The 16,618-nt window shown below is 38.2% G+C and overlaps 1 protein-coding gene across 1 annotated transcript in view; it reads left to right on the top strand.

Moving 5' to 3' along the window:
* The window catches only part of nop5 (nop5 ribonucleoprotein), a 38,892-nt gene that overhangs the window by 13,809 nt on the left and 8,465 nt on the right, over window positions 1-16,618 (top strand). Inside the window, exons 7-10 of the mRNA XM_083122155.1 lie at window positions 395-558; window positions 5,513-5,709; window positions 8,692-8,822; window positions 12,614-12,697. Coding sequence (XP_082978281.1) covers window positions 395-558; window positions 5,513-5,709; window positions 8,692-8,822; window positions 12,614-12,697 — 576 coding nt within the window. The remainder of the gene's footprint in view (window positions 1-394; window positions 559-5,512; window positions 5,710-8,691; window positions 8,823-12,613; window positions 12,698-16,618) is intronic.

The raw sequence follows: 16,618 nt of genomic DNA, 5'->3' as shown, positions 1-16,618 counted from the left end.
GAAAGACATTGGATGTTAACTTAACATTGACTAATGCTAAACAGTTTGGTTTAGAAATTTGTGGTAGGTACCTTCAGTACCTTGAATTCATTGTTACCATGCATGGCAGGTCAAGTGGTTTCTACACCAAAGGCAAGACTGGAGACATAAGTGCCATGTGAGAAATATCACAGAAATCTTCAAAAGTAGATGCATGTTACATGGTCTAACTCTGAACTGCATAGTTTTGCTACCGTTGATCTTTTAGCTGACAATTTTCCGTACCAGTTTTCATTCAAAACACGCTCTTCACTTCATAAGAAAGGAATATTTTACACAGATAATCAGCTTATAAAAGAAGCAAAGGTGCTACAGTGAGGACATGAATTTTGAAACTCTGTATCCTTCCTTTCAGGGTCTCTCCTCAACCTTGCGAAGCATCCAGCATCAACCGTTCAGATCCTTGGAGCTGAGAAGGCTCTGTTTAGGGCACTCAAGTCAAAGCGTGACACCCCTAAGTATGGTCTCATTTACCATGCACAGTTAGTCACCCAGTCGAGTGTCAAGAATAAGGGCAAGGTAAGAGTTGCAGTATTTTTTTTAGGAAGCATAGAAAATTCATGCAAACAGGGTATGTGTGAACAATATCGGTTTTTGATGTCCCAGGTTTTGGTCCAGAAAATACACTGTACATTTTGTGGGTCACAAATGTAAAAATTTTGGTTACACTATTATGGTTTCCCCCTTAACTTCAGAAGTTTCATCCACCAAACATCTGGTTTTGTCAAATAATTCATCCCCCCCCCCATCTCATCCCCTCCTCTCTCTCTCACACACTAATGCAAAAATTATAATAAAATGAATTCTGGTTTTGTACCACACATTTTAGAACCTAACCATGAAGTATATTTTGAAAATTTCAAAATAATAGCTAATGCCAAAAATGAAATTGAAAGGTATGCCAGAGAAGGTATGCACAGTCAAACCCCGATTTTACATTTTTCAGGGCCCGAAAATTAGAAACTTAAAATGCGGGAAACGTAAAAAGCAGGAAAACATAAGGGAGGGGTGAAACTCAAATGATCACCCCCCCCCCCCCAATTACCCGGGACTGCTAAAAATAGCAACTAATTACCAGTTGACAGAGTAAACGGTGTAACGCTATGGAATATGGTGATAAATACTGGGATCGAACCTCTGCCGTGAAAAGGCGGAAAGCCGTGAAAATGCAGTGCCCTGCACCTCCACCATTATGTAACGGTCAGTTGGGGTTTGAAGGACCCCAAGTCAACCGTTAGGGTAACGTATCTCAGTCGTAGGGGGTTTTGCTGTAAGAGAACATATTATGTACTAAGGTAAAGCCTTAATTCTAAAGTGGTGGTACCTGTAAGGTGTAGACACAATGAAACACTTTATAAATAATAACAATGGTTTATAAATATAAAAGTGCGTAGTTGATATGATGGAGGAAATCTCAACCTAAGAGTTAAAGGCAAGGAATCACTTGGAAGAAAGGGATAAGAGATTAGCGATACTTATAAGTTGTAGAGCAGTTCCATCTTCCATTAGCGTGTAGACAGCCTGGACACGGCTGGGTGGTTAGCCATCTAGGTATGGAGAATGACAGCGCCTCCGGCTACACCTTAGATCTATCATTCGACTACCCACCTCTGGTCTTGCGACTAGGGTATTTATACGTCGGGTGTGGTCTTCGTAACCTTGTTCAGGGCTACTGTCCTCATCTTGCATCAGCCTGGGTATTTTTACTCGTCGAGGCTAAGGTCAGCCTCAGGAAGTCTGGAAGGCCAAGGTTGGACGATCGTATCAGATGGCCTTGGCATTGAGTGATCAAGGCTGCAGGGAGTGACATCACTCATAGTAACAGCTGAGCTCACGGCCACAGGGAGTCACATCGCTCATAATAACAGCTGCAACAACCTTCGGTAGAGACCACAGCTTCCGGTTGTTACTGACCTTACTTCTGGCAAGGCTATAGAATGCAGGTGGACAGTGATGACTTTCGATGATGCCATCCACAATGCTTCTTGTTGTGAACCGCACCCATCTAAGGTGACTAAGTTCACTGGATCTATGCAAAATGTGCATGTTACAAGGGAGATCTCACACGATCAGAAGCATAAACTAACCTAATAGGCAGCAGTTAGAAGCAGTCATCCACCGTCCCTATCCTCGAAAGTGGGTCCTGTTAATCTGTCATTGATTTTCACAGCACGTCTTGCTTTTGTCCTTAAAAATTCATTATCATACTTCCTTCCTGTTGTTAAATAATTTTTTATACAATATACCCCCTAAGAAGTAGATTGTGTAGTCATTTCTTGCTGACACTTGAGCACCATGCTCCAGCTGCCTTTACCCCACACATTCTTCCATTATTATTTTTTTTTGGGCCAATTTGAAGGTGATGTGATCAGTACCATGCTTGGGCTGCCCTCTTGCTCTTTTGGCGGAAATACGCATTTTAATGACATTTAGATGTGCACTAAATTTGGATGCTCTCAGAAAATATTGCCAGAAAAGAATATCATTTTTTTTGGCCCTATCACTTTACAACATACGAGTCAAGCAATATGCATAGAGAAGACGTGCTCTGCCTCACGTAGAAGAATCATTTATCCCAACCTTGCCCCCCCCCCCTTCCCCCACACAATTTATTTGACACGAATATTTTTCTGTCGGTGAGTAAAATATCGCCCTATCTGCCCATAGAAAAAAATAATCACTAGCTTTTGCTTTTTCAGCTTCATTCTGATAACCAAATGATATAGTGTTTGTGAAAAATGTCACATTAAAGTAATCAAACTACATCGAATCATATTTCCTTAGGAATCTAAATGAATTTCCATTGAAGAAAAAGTGCAGTTGTTATCCGGTATGGCAAATCCTTATTTTTTCCATTTTCAACGTTGCAAACCAGAAGAAAGGAAAAGTTTTTACAAACAAGTCCCCCTCTTTTTTTCGTACCCATCAACTAGGATGGACTCAGTAAATGTGTGGCAAAGAAGCGACTGGTGATCGAGTCTCGTTGTCAATTTTCCAATTGCATTTTTGTGGAGGGGAAGGGCGAACAAAGTCTTCTCAGTCACACACATTGTGTCCAAACTCTAGGGAAGGCAGCATTTATAAAGAATTGGTTTGGCAACAGTGTGCTTGTTGTCTGAAACTGTGGCAGAAGGATCGGCCCACTTTATCTTCACGGGGAATGCAAGAAGTGCCGTTTTTCCTTCCTGTCCCTCAAGGGAGGTATGACAAATGACAAATGCAAGTTGTGCCCTGCCTCCCCCCAACCTTGCACTGACCGTGCCTCTTCCTTCCCTCGCATGAAAGCCTAACATCTGGAAGTTCAAGGTTGCATGATGAATGAAATAGCTGCAAAAACAAGAAAAGTGAGGTAGAAGTTGCATAGTCAACAGAACAGGTTTCTGCCAAATTTTAAGGAATCATTACAGCTCGGAAAACGTATAAAGTGGGAAACTGGAGTTAGAGCGAACATAAAATCGAGGTGAACGTCCTATTACTTAACATGGGCTTTTGCTGAAACCTGACTGGATGAACGTATTAAGCAGGAAAATGTGTAATGTGGGAATGTAAAATCGGGGTTTCACTGTATTGTAGGCTCACAGTGATACGAGGGTCACTATTTATATTTTGAGCCTTGGCAACACTGATTGAAGTTAGGCGCGATTTGATGTTTGCACGGAATCGTCTGGCATTATTGACCATAACGTACTTCAACTGTTTTGTCAATAGCTTCATTTCTGTTGTTTATGTTGACTTGGAGATTGCGCGACAACAATAAAATGGAATTAACTCGTGAACATTTTCGTGCGATGATTTTTTATGATTTTCAACATGGATTATCAAGACAAGAGTGCATCGATCAACTTACTTCCACATTTGGCGATGAAGCCCCATCCTTTGCCACTGTGAAACGCTGGTATAACGAATTTAATCGTGGCCGCCATTCGCTCACCGACGAGATTCGCGAAGGTCATCCAAAATCAGTTGTTGTTCAAGAAAACATTGATGCTGTGCAAAACCTAATACTGCAAGATCGTCATGTGACATACTGTGAGATTGAGGCAACCATAGGCATTAGTTCCAGCAGCATATATAAAATATTACATGATCATTTAGCTGTGAGAAAGGTATGTTCTCGTTGGATCACACACAATTTGACAAAAACTCAAAAAGATGCTCGCGTCAATTGGTGAAAACAAATGCTCAATAAATACAATCGTGGTGCTTCAAAAGACGTATATAAGATTGTAACAGGTGACGAATCATGGATATATGCATATGAGCCGGAACGTAAGCAGCAGTCAACTGTATGGGTGTTTCAAGATGAACCCAATCCAACAAAAGTTGTTCGCGCTCGAAGCACATCGAAACAAATGGTCGCTTGTTTTTTCGGGAAAACTAGTCATGTGGCAACTGTGCCTTTAGAGGAAGGTAGAACGGTCAACTGTGAATGGTACACAACAATTTCTTTGCCAGAGGTCTTCGGTCAAATACGGAAAACAAACAAACGCCGTCGGATCATTCTTCATCAAGACAATGCCAGCTGTCACACATCTAGTCTAACAACCGACTTTATGAACAGTAAAAATATCGAATTGATGGGTCATCCGCCGTACAGTCCTGATTTGGCACCCAATGACTTCTTCTTGTTCCCGAATGTCAAGAATAAATTGCGTGGACAACGATTTTCGTTGGCGGAAGATGCCGTTGATGCGTTCAAAAACCATATTATGGAGGTGTCTCAAGAAGATTGGAAAAACTGCTTTGACAAATGGTTCGAACGAATGCAAAAGTGTATTGACCATAAAGGAGAATACTTCGAAAAACAATAAAGCAGTTTTCAATGCCAAATTCCTGTTTTTTCATTGTTACGCTCAAAATATAAATAGTGACCCTCGTAATACATGTTGAAATCTTTATTATTCAATAGTAGCTGCAATTGGGAAAATACAGAAAAATCATAAAAGAAACTCTTTACCTGAATGACACAATCTCAAATAGATAACCTGGCAACAATATGGATTCTACAAATGTATTCTCTCTTCTTTTATTTAAGACAAGTTTCAAACTCATGGATTTGATCACGTTGTGATTGTAAATCCTTCAGTCCCTGGTGTTGCAAACAAAAAAGTTTGTGTAACGTTGAAACTATAGTGTTTTAATATCAAAATTACATGCAAATAATTTCCAAAAATTTGAAATACATAACCTATAATTTGGGAATGTTTAACAGATTATTCCAGATCAGTACATTTTTCTTTAATCTTTGTATTTTAGAACGTCTTTTCGGCATGTAATGCAGAATGGCAGGTTACTTCAGACACATGATCAAAACATCAGGTTTTTATGCCTTTTAACTGTTTTAACCTTTCCATGAGGCATTCTTTTCTCCCATCCCTGAAAAAGCATGGTGAACAGTCAAAACATTTGTAGGGCAAAACAAGGTATGTCTCGTGATTTTTATCTTATTTTTAATAATTATTTTTGTTCGCAGGCATCTCGTATGTTAGCAGCCAAAGCTGCGCTAGCCACAAGGGTGGATGCTCTGGGGGAGGAGAACTCTTTCGAGCTGGGAGTTGAACACAAGGCACGGCTGGAGGTGAGGATGAGGATGCTGGAGGAAGGCCAGAATAGGAGGATAAGCGGCACAGCGAAGGCTAAGGCCAAATTCCAGAAGTACCAAGGGAAGAGGTAAGTTGTTATTCCCATGAAGAATGTGTATGGGTTGAGAACATCTTAAGTTAAAGGCATGAATTATTTCACAGCCTTTCAAATGACGCAACTACTGGTGAGGCATATAGTGGTTTCAATCCCACTTTAAACTGAAGGTCCAGTCCTGATAAGAGTATCTGTGCATAAGAGTGGACTGAAAACCCAAACTCAAAACTTGAATGACCAAGTCATATCAGTCATAACTACAAAATTACTAAAATTATAAAAGTTATTCATAGTCTTACATTTATGGTGAAAAAAAGATCAAGATTTTGGGATCAAACTATGAAAAACTGGGTGCATTTCATGATCAAAAGTGGTATATAAAATGTTATTCAGTGTTAAAATGGTGTATATAAACCTAAATGTGATCTAAAACTATACTTATTACACAAAATAAACTTTTACCTTCTAATAGCACATTTATGTAGTTGTTAGAGTATTAAGTTTATTCTTGTGTAAAGGAGTCCATTTTTACTTAAATATTTATAGCAGAATTAAACAATTTTCTGTGATAAATAAACTCAATAAATTTTGTGTTGTCAAAAAGGGCCGATCATTTTTTACGTGGGGATGGCAACACTGATGAAGTTGAGCATGCGTAGGAGCATGCCCTAGTATTCTGTGCTTGCAACAGAGATAGAATTGTCAGAGTGGGGTTACATACGTGCGACTAGTAGTAAGGTGAAATGGCTGCTGTAATACAAAATCCCGCCAAATATGAAGTGCATCCATGTGCAGATCATCTATGAGAATTCAATGCATGGAACTTTTCGAAATGTCCAACTGTTGTGAACGATGCAAAATGGATTTTTTTGGACTCGCAATAACACTGTCACACACAATATTGATGCTCTCAAGAGACCAGCTAGATCGAGAGTGCAATGTTTTAATGTCTGCTGTCGAACCTGTTTCCTCAAATTTCTTGATCAACTTGCGAACTGTACTCTCACTAGGTGCACTTTCACGTCCAAGGATTGCACAAGGCTCGCTAACAGTCTCTGTAGAACACTCGCCATTCTTGCAATGAGTTTTCACTATCAAAACTCGTTACTTCGTGTAATGCTCCATGTCAACTAAACTGCAACAATCACTGATAAAGGAACTTGTAAGAAGTGTTTCCAACCCAACCACAAGACATGTTGCGTAAATCAAACTTGGCATTCTTAAATCAGTAGCTTTTGTTGGGACACCCTTTAGAATGACGCTGCCTTTGATGCAAACCACGTGATAATTGTTTATTTGACCTCGTTTTCAGATGTTCACACAATTTCTGAAACAGGAGTTTATTAATAGACAATTTTGTGAAGAAGTGACCATGAAATTTGTGGGAAATGCAAGGAAAGTGGCATAACGGTGAATAATCTGTTCTCTCTTACCTTTTCAATTACACACAACACATTTTCATGCATCGAAGGTGGTCAGCTAATTCTTGGAACATTGTGCACATTTGCATGTCATTCTCATTCATTTGAGTGTTGCACCCATCTCCATACAATTGGATCATTCATGCCGTATTCCACATTCTCCTCCCAAAGTTGATAAATTTAATCTAGTTTCATGTTGTAGTCAAGAAACAGGTGACACACCACGTTTCACATGCATCAGGTATCTGATTTTCTTGAACATTATATATGCCCAGCAAGATGGATTGTAGTTTGAATGTCTGCAAATGCCATTTGTGTCTTGCAAAGAATCAACAAATTCGACATGCATGCATGCATATCCCTTATACATCCAGCCTTCATTATCACAATAGAGCAAAATGTTAACACCGTTGAGCCTTGTTTCCATGTTAATAAAACATTAAAATGCTAACAAAGGCAAAATTTATTGTATAGAAAAAATATATACTAAAAACACAACGTTTCCACCATCTAACAGTGTCTTTTTTTTTCTCTTTATTGTGAATCTTCATCTGAAGAAGACCCTGTTAGAGGGTTGAAACGTTACGTGTTTAGTGTATATTTTTTATATACAATAAATTTTGCGTTGGTTAGCATTTTAATGTTTTGATAGGAAAATGTTATGCAATTTTCCCACATTTTGTTTCACCTTGCTCACCTGAAAAATGTCCGAGCATGGGTGTTGTTTATGAGTGTCTCTTAATCAATTTCATCATATCACTCATACTCATTATTGTGATTAGATTACCTAAAAGTGACAGGAAAATGACACTACATAACAAAAATTGATCAGTGTCACATTTGATGCAATTATATTTCTAGTGTGTTGTTTGTAGTCCTTCAGATTGTTTTTTTGTAGTCCTATTTTCATCTTTGTTCTCAAGAATGCATATGTTAATTCAGGGACGCTAGAAGGCATCAAGTGATTCTTAGGGGCATGCATATTTCATTTTTGATGAAAACACGAAATGTGACATAACACATTGTAGTGTTAATTTTTCATGTTTTTTGAAAGGTGTGAGGTGCATTTTGCTGCCAGGTTTTGTCGTGAAATGATGCAAAATAAACTCTTCAACATGAAATTTAGGGTTTATTTACAGACACAACACCTTCTGAGGTCTGAATTATCCTGTGAGTTATGCAAATCATGGACATTTGATTAATTCTGCTGTAAATATTTGAGAAGCAAAAATGGACTCCTTTTACACAGGAATAAACTTAATACTCGGATTAACAAATGTGCTAGTAAAAGTGAAATGGTAATTACGTGTAATAAGTGTACTTTTTAAACCAAATTTAGAGTTCTATTCACAATTTTAACATTGATATGCTATTTTATATACTGCTTTTGATCCCAGAATATGCCCAGTTTTTGTACTGATATCTTGATATTTTATTTACCACAAATATGAAGCTCTAGTGATACTGAAGAAATGTGTATTTGCACCAAAATTTTGGATATAAAGTGTGCACAAACAATAGTGCAAGCCTTATTGTAATTCACTCCATCCTTTAGCCTGGATATTCTGAGTAATGCTCATATATATGTTTACAGTGAGGTTCGGCAGTACCAGCCAGGAGCAGACAGCACAGTCCCTTCATCAGGGAAGAGAAAACGCAGTGGGGAAGATTGGGAGGACAAGAAACCTCTGATTGAAGAATTGCCTTCCTTCGATCAGCAGGAAGGTAAGTACTCGCATAAATGTTTGAAGTGCATCAGGGAAGATAACACAGCATTTAAAGTGTAAAGTGTAGAAGGATCTTTCCTGGTGATGAATTTTTGGAAACTTAGCAGGGTATCTACTGACCTGGGAAACTTGGAATTAGCCTGGAATCTACTTTTGTACCTAGATAACCTGGAAAAAGACTGGAATTTAACCAGAAACCTTGATTTTTCTCAAAGCTGCCATTTTCACTACATATGTCCATTTCACTTAGGGGCTTATGCTTTGTGAGTACGTGGATGGCGACCACGGGGATACCTGAGCAGAGTCTGTCACTGCCTCCACTTGAATTTTGGGCGGAATGCTGCGATTCAAGGGATTTCTTCGCTAATTTTGAGAATGTCTGTGAAAGCTTGGTCCTGGGTATGACCTTAAATTACCCCTATACAGCCCTTCACCTCTTTCTTGCTGTAGTGTCTTTTCCCTGAAGTCCGTATTATTTCTTTTTCACATACTGACTTCTCTTTTTTCTCTCTTTTTTTTCATCTCAAAGAATTAGGTTTTGTTCTGCAATTTGTTATTTGCCTTACACAGTGTGTGAACATGTATGAGAACATATGCTTTCATTTATAGCTGCTGGTAATATTTTTAAATGTCAAGAAAAGGAAGAAAGTTATACTAGAAAACGTTGTACTCCAAGAACTCCAATCTGAACACATTGTTTTTGTTACGGAATTAGTGTACAAGCGCAAAATACATTTTGTATGAGTATGAGTAAATTTTGTAAAAATAAAGTAACTGGCCATTTCCCATCCAAGAAGAATATGCAGTAACATTTAATTATATAAATTAACATATGCTTAGAATTTAAATTAATATTTTTTAGAACTTTTGTAGTAAAAACAAAATGTAAAAAATATACTACTACCAAGGGATATGAATTACATGATAGATAGTTAGTTTTGTTAGTTACTGCAATTTTTTCTCAACTGGCCTTCTGGTAGGGGTTAATTAACAATAACAACTTTTATTTGTTTAAAAAAATATAGACCTGGAAAATAATGTAAATAGACCTGGAAAAACCTGGAATTTTAAAACAGATATTTAGTAGACACCCTGCTTATTATCTCCCATATAAATCTCTAAAGAACGATGCTGTGTGGTGTTAATTGGGTTGCAGTCTGGAAATCCTTCTAGAGAATTTACTTATTTCTGAAAAAGTCCTAGAAATGTCAGAAAAATTTTACTCCCCCCCCCCCACCAAAACTCAACATTTTTGTAGTAGTGCAGTAAAAATAAGTTTTTAATCTAGAAAGGAAAGGACAAACAAGAAATTTTAAATTTGCTGTGGAAAAACTGTACATCAATTTGATATAATGAGTATTACTGGTAGGTGCAGCAGAAATTGTATTTTAATTGCCCTAGGAAAAGAAGTCATGTTTTGAACTCTTGTGTAGTAATCTACTACATGACGTTCAATCAGTTTAAGAGTTAGTGGTTTTGAGACTGAATAACCTTTTTAAAACCTTTTGAAATTGTCAACAAGGTGGAACTTTCTAGACAATTTGTCTGACAAAACGGTCCATGTACCAGGTACGAGAAACTCTGTTTATGCAAATATAGTTACTAGTTAACAGAATTTTTGACCAATTGCCACTCCAGTTTGGTTCACCAGGAGCTTCTGCCACATAAATAAAGGGAAACCTCGATTTTACATTTTTCAGGGGACCAAGTTGAATCAACTTAAAATGCTGGAAAATGTAAAATCAGGAAAAAAATGTATAGCATTTTGCTATACTGGGACAATGAGAATTGAATGCATAATGCGAGAAAATGTAATACCGGGGAACATAAAATCAGGGTTCCACTGGAGTGTTTATAAAGAAATTAGGAATTTCTAATGCAACAAAGCACTATCACTAGGGACATGAAGTTTTCGTTTTAACGATAACACTGAAAAGTTGAGAAAAGCAAAATAAAGTGTTGAAAATGTGTTTGGGTAGGCTAAGGAGGCAAGTTTTTGATGTTTCAGAATCGCAAAATAACGTGAAAAACGCAGCGAAATATGCACTATAAACTGGGCATAACACTTCTGTTCAAAAGGAACTACCAGAAGCGCTATGAGATTTGTCCATTTCTAGTCTGGCTAGTGAAAGTTCGATTCAAAAGAGTTTGTCATGCTTCATGTATTGCAGTTTGGTGCAGAAATGACTGACAATGCTTTGACCTTGTCCTGAAACAGATTTTGCCCCGGGGATCTTCTCAGAAGGGAAGTTTCGGAGGAAGGGGAAAATTTTCAGGGAGAAACACCTGTTGTGTGGGGAGGGGCATAGGGTTATGGGTGCATGTTTGTACATCAAATGATATTTTGAGGTCAGAGAGGATTTTTTTTGCATTGTTAGGGAAACTTCAGTCAGTCAGAATCACTGAAGCTGCATGGTTTGCGGGGGTAGGAGGTGCTCCTTCCACATAGTGCACCCAATAGTCAACCTCACTTCCACGTAGTACACCCTGGACTGCAGAGTAACAAGGCTCTGGCGATTGGCCCCATGGCCAGTATAATTTTGTTTGTGTTGTCCTGTGTTTTGTCCTTATTTGTACTGAGTGCTCCTTTACAGCCTCAGCTTTTAACAAAAGTCAGAATATTTTAATATTTTAGTTTTGCAACGTTAGAGTTGTTATGTGTAACGATATGGGGCTGGACCCCGTATAATGTGACGGGTGCAAAATAGCCTTAGTACTGATGCACCCAAAATTTTAAATTCAAATGCATGGTTTGCGCAGTGTCTTTCATTTCCTTTTCCTTCTGTGGTGTACTTTGCAGCATCCCAAAGCCAGCAGTGAATGCATTAGTTTGCTTGTGAAAGACTTTATACTTCAGATAGAACTACATTATTTTGTTAATCACTGAGTTGCAAAATAACATAGGAGCGGAAGGATTCCTTGATTAAGCGCAATGGAAATGAGAAGTTGTTTCACGACCACTTTATGCACATAAAGGCTAATCGGGACTGGACCTACAGTTTTTTTTTAATCCGAACCACTCTGGTGCCTCCACTGGGTATCGATCTCGGGACTGCTTGTTTACAAGTGGCGACATTACCACTATGCCGTCGGGACGCCCGAGAACAAAATTAAAGCGAGTGGAACAGACCGGCAACTTTCTGTCGTCGAAGGGTTGGAGAAGCTTAAAAGAAGGATAGAAGACAAGGATTACATCACACTTCGAACTGTGGAAGCCTTTGTTGAAGCAATCATTCCATTAGAGTGAATGAAAAAAACTGCTATCTTTTTTTTATATAGGAAGTGGTGAGTGAACAATTACTATGCACCATCTGTACGTGGAAAATCATCAATGTTATTGTGAACTGAAAAGTGAATTTATGAAAACATTTTTTGAAAATTTTATTCTGAGAGAGTGAAAGGTTTGAAATATGATTGTGTTCAAAGATTTGGGTGATATCCTTCAATAAACATTTCATATTTACTGACCGGTGAGATGAAATAGTTTTCTAAATGCAAGAAATTTGTTTTTTTCTCACAAAGGTAAGCCTTCGATTTATTTATTTTTATCATTAAAACTAAAATTTGCCATAATTTTCCCTAACTAAAGCAATGTGAAAATCTTATGCATAGAAGAAACTGTAAAAACACATGTAAAAATAACACCGAATTTTGCAATAACACCAAATTGCAGTAAAAAATAACCCACAAATTTAGGGAAAAATAAAACTTCACGTCCCTAATATCACTCTTCCCTTCCTTTAGTATAGTCTTTCAGATTGCATTTTAGGAATTTCATTTGCTTTACAGGTACATCTCAGCCAAAGAAGAAGAAGAAAATAAAACATGAAGTGAAGCAAGAAGACGAAGAAGATGGTGACATGTATGCTGCAGGTATTGCTCTTACATTTTTAATATAGCTTTAAAGACAAACATGTTTATGGTATTGTGCACTTACAACATGAATGGTTCCTTGCCACTGCGGAGATACTATGTTTGTACTCTCCTGATCCACCCAAAGTGTGAAAATATATTCAGATTGTCTGTATCTGATTTGCATTTGTTGGCATCTGAAAATAATACAGTGAAATCACAATTATAAGTTTCGCGATAGTATGTTTTTCTCATTAGTACATTTTTTCTAGCGGTCCCTGCCAATTCCCCTAAGGCTTCGTACTATTATATTTTAGTTATAAGACTTTCAGATATACGATTTTTCCAGTTATATGTTCAACGAGTTCAGTTCAAACAAGGAAAAGACTTCAGTTATACATTTTTAACTCTGCTTGCTGGAAAGAATGCTGCTCTTGGAGTTCAAGATTTCCGTGATGATAACATCTGCCACCCGTACCCATACAGGTTTTCTTATCAGCTGCAACCATGGGACCAGACCTTCAACTTGGAATTCTATATATGTAGCTTGCATGGAATGGTCAATGCACCCTTGAACCAGATTGGCCTGTGCTAAGTAATCCTGCTTTTGTTCTTTGCATTGGGTTGGGCAAGTTGTATCTGCACCTAAAGCTGATCAGAAACTGATATCTTTCAAGTTGTCAGACAAGTCACTGGCGCCACAGTTCCCAGCCTGTCCTAAACATTACAAACAAGCTGAAGAAAGGCAGGGGGAGTCACGAGCGGCCTGGAAGGGGGGGATTCCACTGTGTCTTATTACTGTCATATTTAAAGATAATATGGTTGTTAAAGACAGAGAAGATGCAGAACTTTATTTTTACCCTGTGAATGGTTCTGAAGAAAAGCAGCGATTGTACTAAACACTGTGTGCATTTTCTTCCTGCAAGCGCCATTTGAAAAAAGCACTTTGTTTCCATTTTGTTACTATGGAATAAACTGAAGATAAAAGGCTGTAACAGTTCAACCACTGCATCTTTTTAAAAAAATTAAATCCTAAATGTAAGAATGAACAAAATGCAACATCTTAAGAAACATCCGACAGTTAAGGGTCCAGGGAGAAAGCGGCGACAAAAGCCCAAATTTTTGAACGCCGTAATTTCTATTTTTTTCCTTAAAGTTGCGGCACAAGCATTACATATCCTCATAAAGTGAGTGGTCTTTGTTGTGCTTCCCTTAAAATTTAGTCCATGCACAGTCCATAGGGCCGACGCTAGAAGCAAAATTTCTGAAAGCCTTAATTTCCGCTCTCCCTCCCCCTTCCTCCCCCCAAGTTCCGGCATGAGCATTATATAAAATTTGTTTTCATAAATTCACTTTTCAGTTCACAATAACATTGATGATTTTCCACGTTTCATTATATATCAGCATATATTGTCTTTTGTCCTGCTTCCCTCAAAATTTGTTCCATTCCTTAATTACGCAAAATTCAAGAATGCCGTAATTTAATTTTTGTATTCCTAGTTGCGGCATCTCCTCATAGAGTGGTCTTTTGTCATGCTTCCTTCAAAATTATGTTAACCCTAATAATTGGAGGCACAAAGTATAATTTTTACCTCTGCTAAAAGCCCTGTTGTTAAGAAAAAACAAAACCTATTACCTTGTCTCTATGACAATTAGTTCTGGAGCTAAGATTTTTTTGTACTTAGGGCTAGTTTGAAAAGTGCACACTTGGGCTTCAACGGGAATACAGACAGGCGAGGCTCCATCCGCTAAAGGTTTAAGTCCACTTTATTCACAGAAAGCTAATTAGGACTGGGCCTACAGTTTAAAGTGGGATCCGAACCACTATGTGCCTTCACTGGGTATCTAACCTGGAACCCCTTGATTACAAGGTGATGACGTTACCACAACGCCATTGGGGAGGCAACAAAACTGTATACGTAATACTCCCTTTGAAAATCCTGGGCACGCCACTGGCTCTAGTGTTCAAAAGGATTAATCTTGTGTTATCCGCAAGATAAGAGTTACGGTTTTGTTTATCAGAAGGCAGGACAAGAATGAAAAATTGCATCCTTTATGTTGGATGCGTCATTGCTGTCAGATGCGATATCGGCAAGGGACTGCTTTGGAAGAGCTAGACACAACATTGGTGCCTGTAGCAGCCTCCCTCCAGACAGACTGGCACGTCCTGCGCATTTTAAAGATAAAGCACTTGTTGAAGACAAGAAAAGCTAGATTACATCATTTTTTTTTTTTTTAATCAGCAAGTTGCAGAAAGGAAAGGGGGGAAATTATTGTATTGTAAGGGACACACAAGCAATATTTCCTATGCAGATAGCTGCATTAAAAAGAAGCCTGCATCATGAAATTATTGCATAGCCCTGCATAGCAGTTGCAGATTAATTATCTCTTATGAGAGTAGATTAGAAACTTTTTTTTGGCTCATTCCTAAACTAATATCAGATAATTGGGGTTGGCAAATTCTTCTTACTTCTTTCCCATCAAAGGAAAGTTCACCCCCTTCCCTCTACCGCATACAAGGAAGGATTGCCTAAAAGTGTCTGTAAAGAAGTGTGAATAGTGATTGAGCCATGTTCTCAGTTGTCCACATACGAGGGTCACTATTTATATTTTGAGCCTAACAATGAAAAAACAGGAATTTGGCATTGAAAACTGCTTTATTGTTTTTCGAAGTATTCTCCTTTATGGTCAATACACTTTTGCATTCGTTCGAACCATTTGTCAAAGTAGTTTTTCCAATCTTCTTGAGACACCTCCATAATATAGTTTTTGAACGCATCAACGGCGTCTTCCACCGACGAAAATCGTTGTCCACGCAATTTATTCTTGATATTCGGGAACAAGAAGAAGTCATTGGGTGCCAAATCAGGACTGTACGGCAGATGACCCATCAATTCGATTTTTTGACTGTTCATAAAGTCGGTTGTTAGACGAGATGTGTGACAGCTGGCATTGTCTTGATGAAGAATGATCCGACGGCGTTTGTTTGTTTTCCGTATTTGACCGAAGACCTCTGGCAAACAAATTGTTGTGTACCATTCAGAGTTGACCGTTCTACGTTCCTCTAAAGGCACAGTTGCCACATGACCAGTTTTCCCGAAAAAACAGGCGACCATTTGTTTCGATGTGCTTCGAGCGCGAACAACTTTTGTTGGATTGCGTTCATCTTGAAACACCCATACAGTCGACTGCTGTTTACGTTCAGACTCATATGCATATATCCATGATTCGTCACCTGTTACAATCTTATATACAGGGTTCCCACACACCTGGAAAACCTGGAAATCTCAGGGAATTTGAAAAAAAAAATCTCAGGGAAATCTCAGGGAAAATCTTATGATTGATTAATGGTTCCCAATGAAGCAAAACTGAGGGATTATAATATGCTTCTGTCTGTGGATAATCCAGGCTGTTGTAGCATTTCTCTTTCAGCAAGGAACTCGTATCTATTTGTTTGTCTGTTTCTTGTTTTTAAATGTGATTCCAGGGCTGGTGACCCTAGTGTGACCTCATAAATTTTGCGCTTTTTAAAATTTAATTAGCCGTTTTCGATCTTTTACATGACATAAAATATATGCGATGTGCTCAGCGCATGGAAGACCTGATACAGGAACATCTCAGGAGAAAGAGAATGAAGGCTGTAACTGGTGATAAAGTAATTTGCCAGTTTAAGACATTGTTGCACAATGTCCATAGTGAAAAGGAATTGAAAGAGAAGTTTTGTAACTTTTCAATCAAAACTGATGCACTAGATTCTTTTTTTTTGGTGTCATGAAGGGCAAGGATGACTTCTCTGAGTTATGGAGCACTGTTAAGTTGGTTTTCTGTAAATAAGCAGGTTTTAATAGAAAACTTGAAAGAAGAGTCTGTTGTGGCTATTTGGCAAGTTTATGATGCAGTGAAAGTGGTAGGAGGAGTGTCAAATGTAGAAGTAAGCAAAGA

Source organism: Lepisma saccharinum, chromosome 5 (genome assembly GCF_977018435.1).
Source record: "Lepisma saccharinum chromosome 5, izLepSacc3.1, whole genome shotgun sequence".
Lineage (NCBI taxonomy): Eukaryota > Metazoa > Arthropoda > Insecta > Zygentoma > Lepismatidae > Lepisma > Lepisma saccharinum.
Note: the sequence above shows the minus strand (reverse complement) of the source record. Positions and strands in the feature narration are given on the sequence as shown.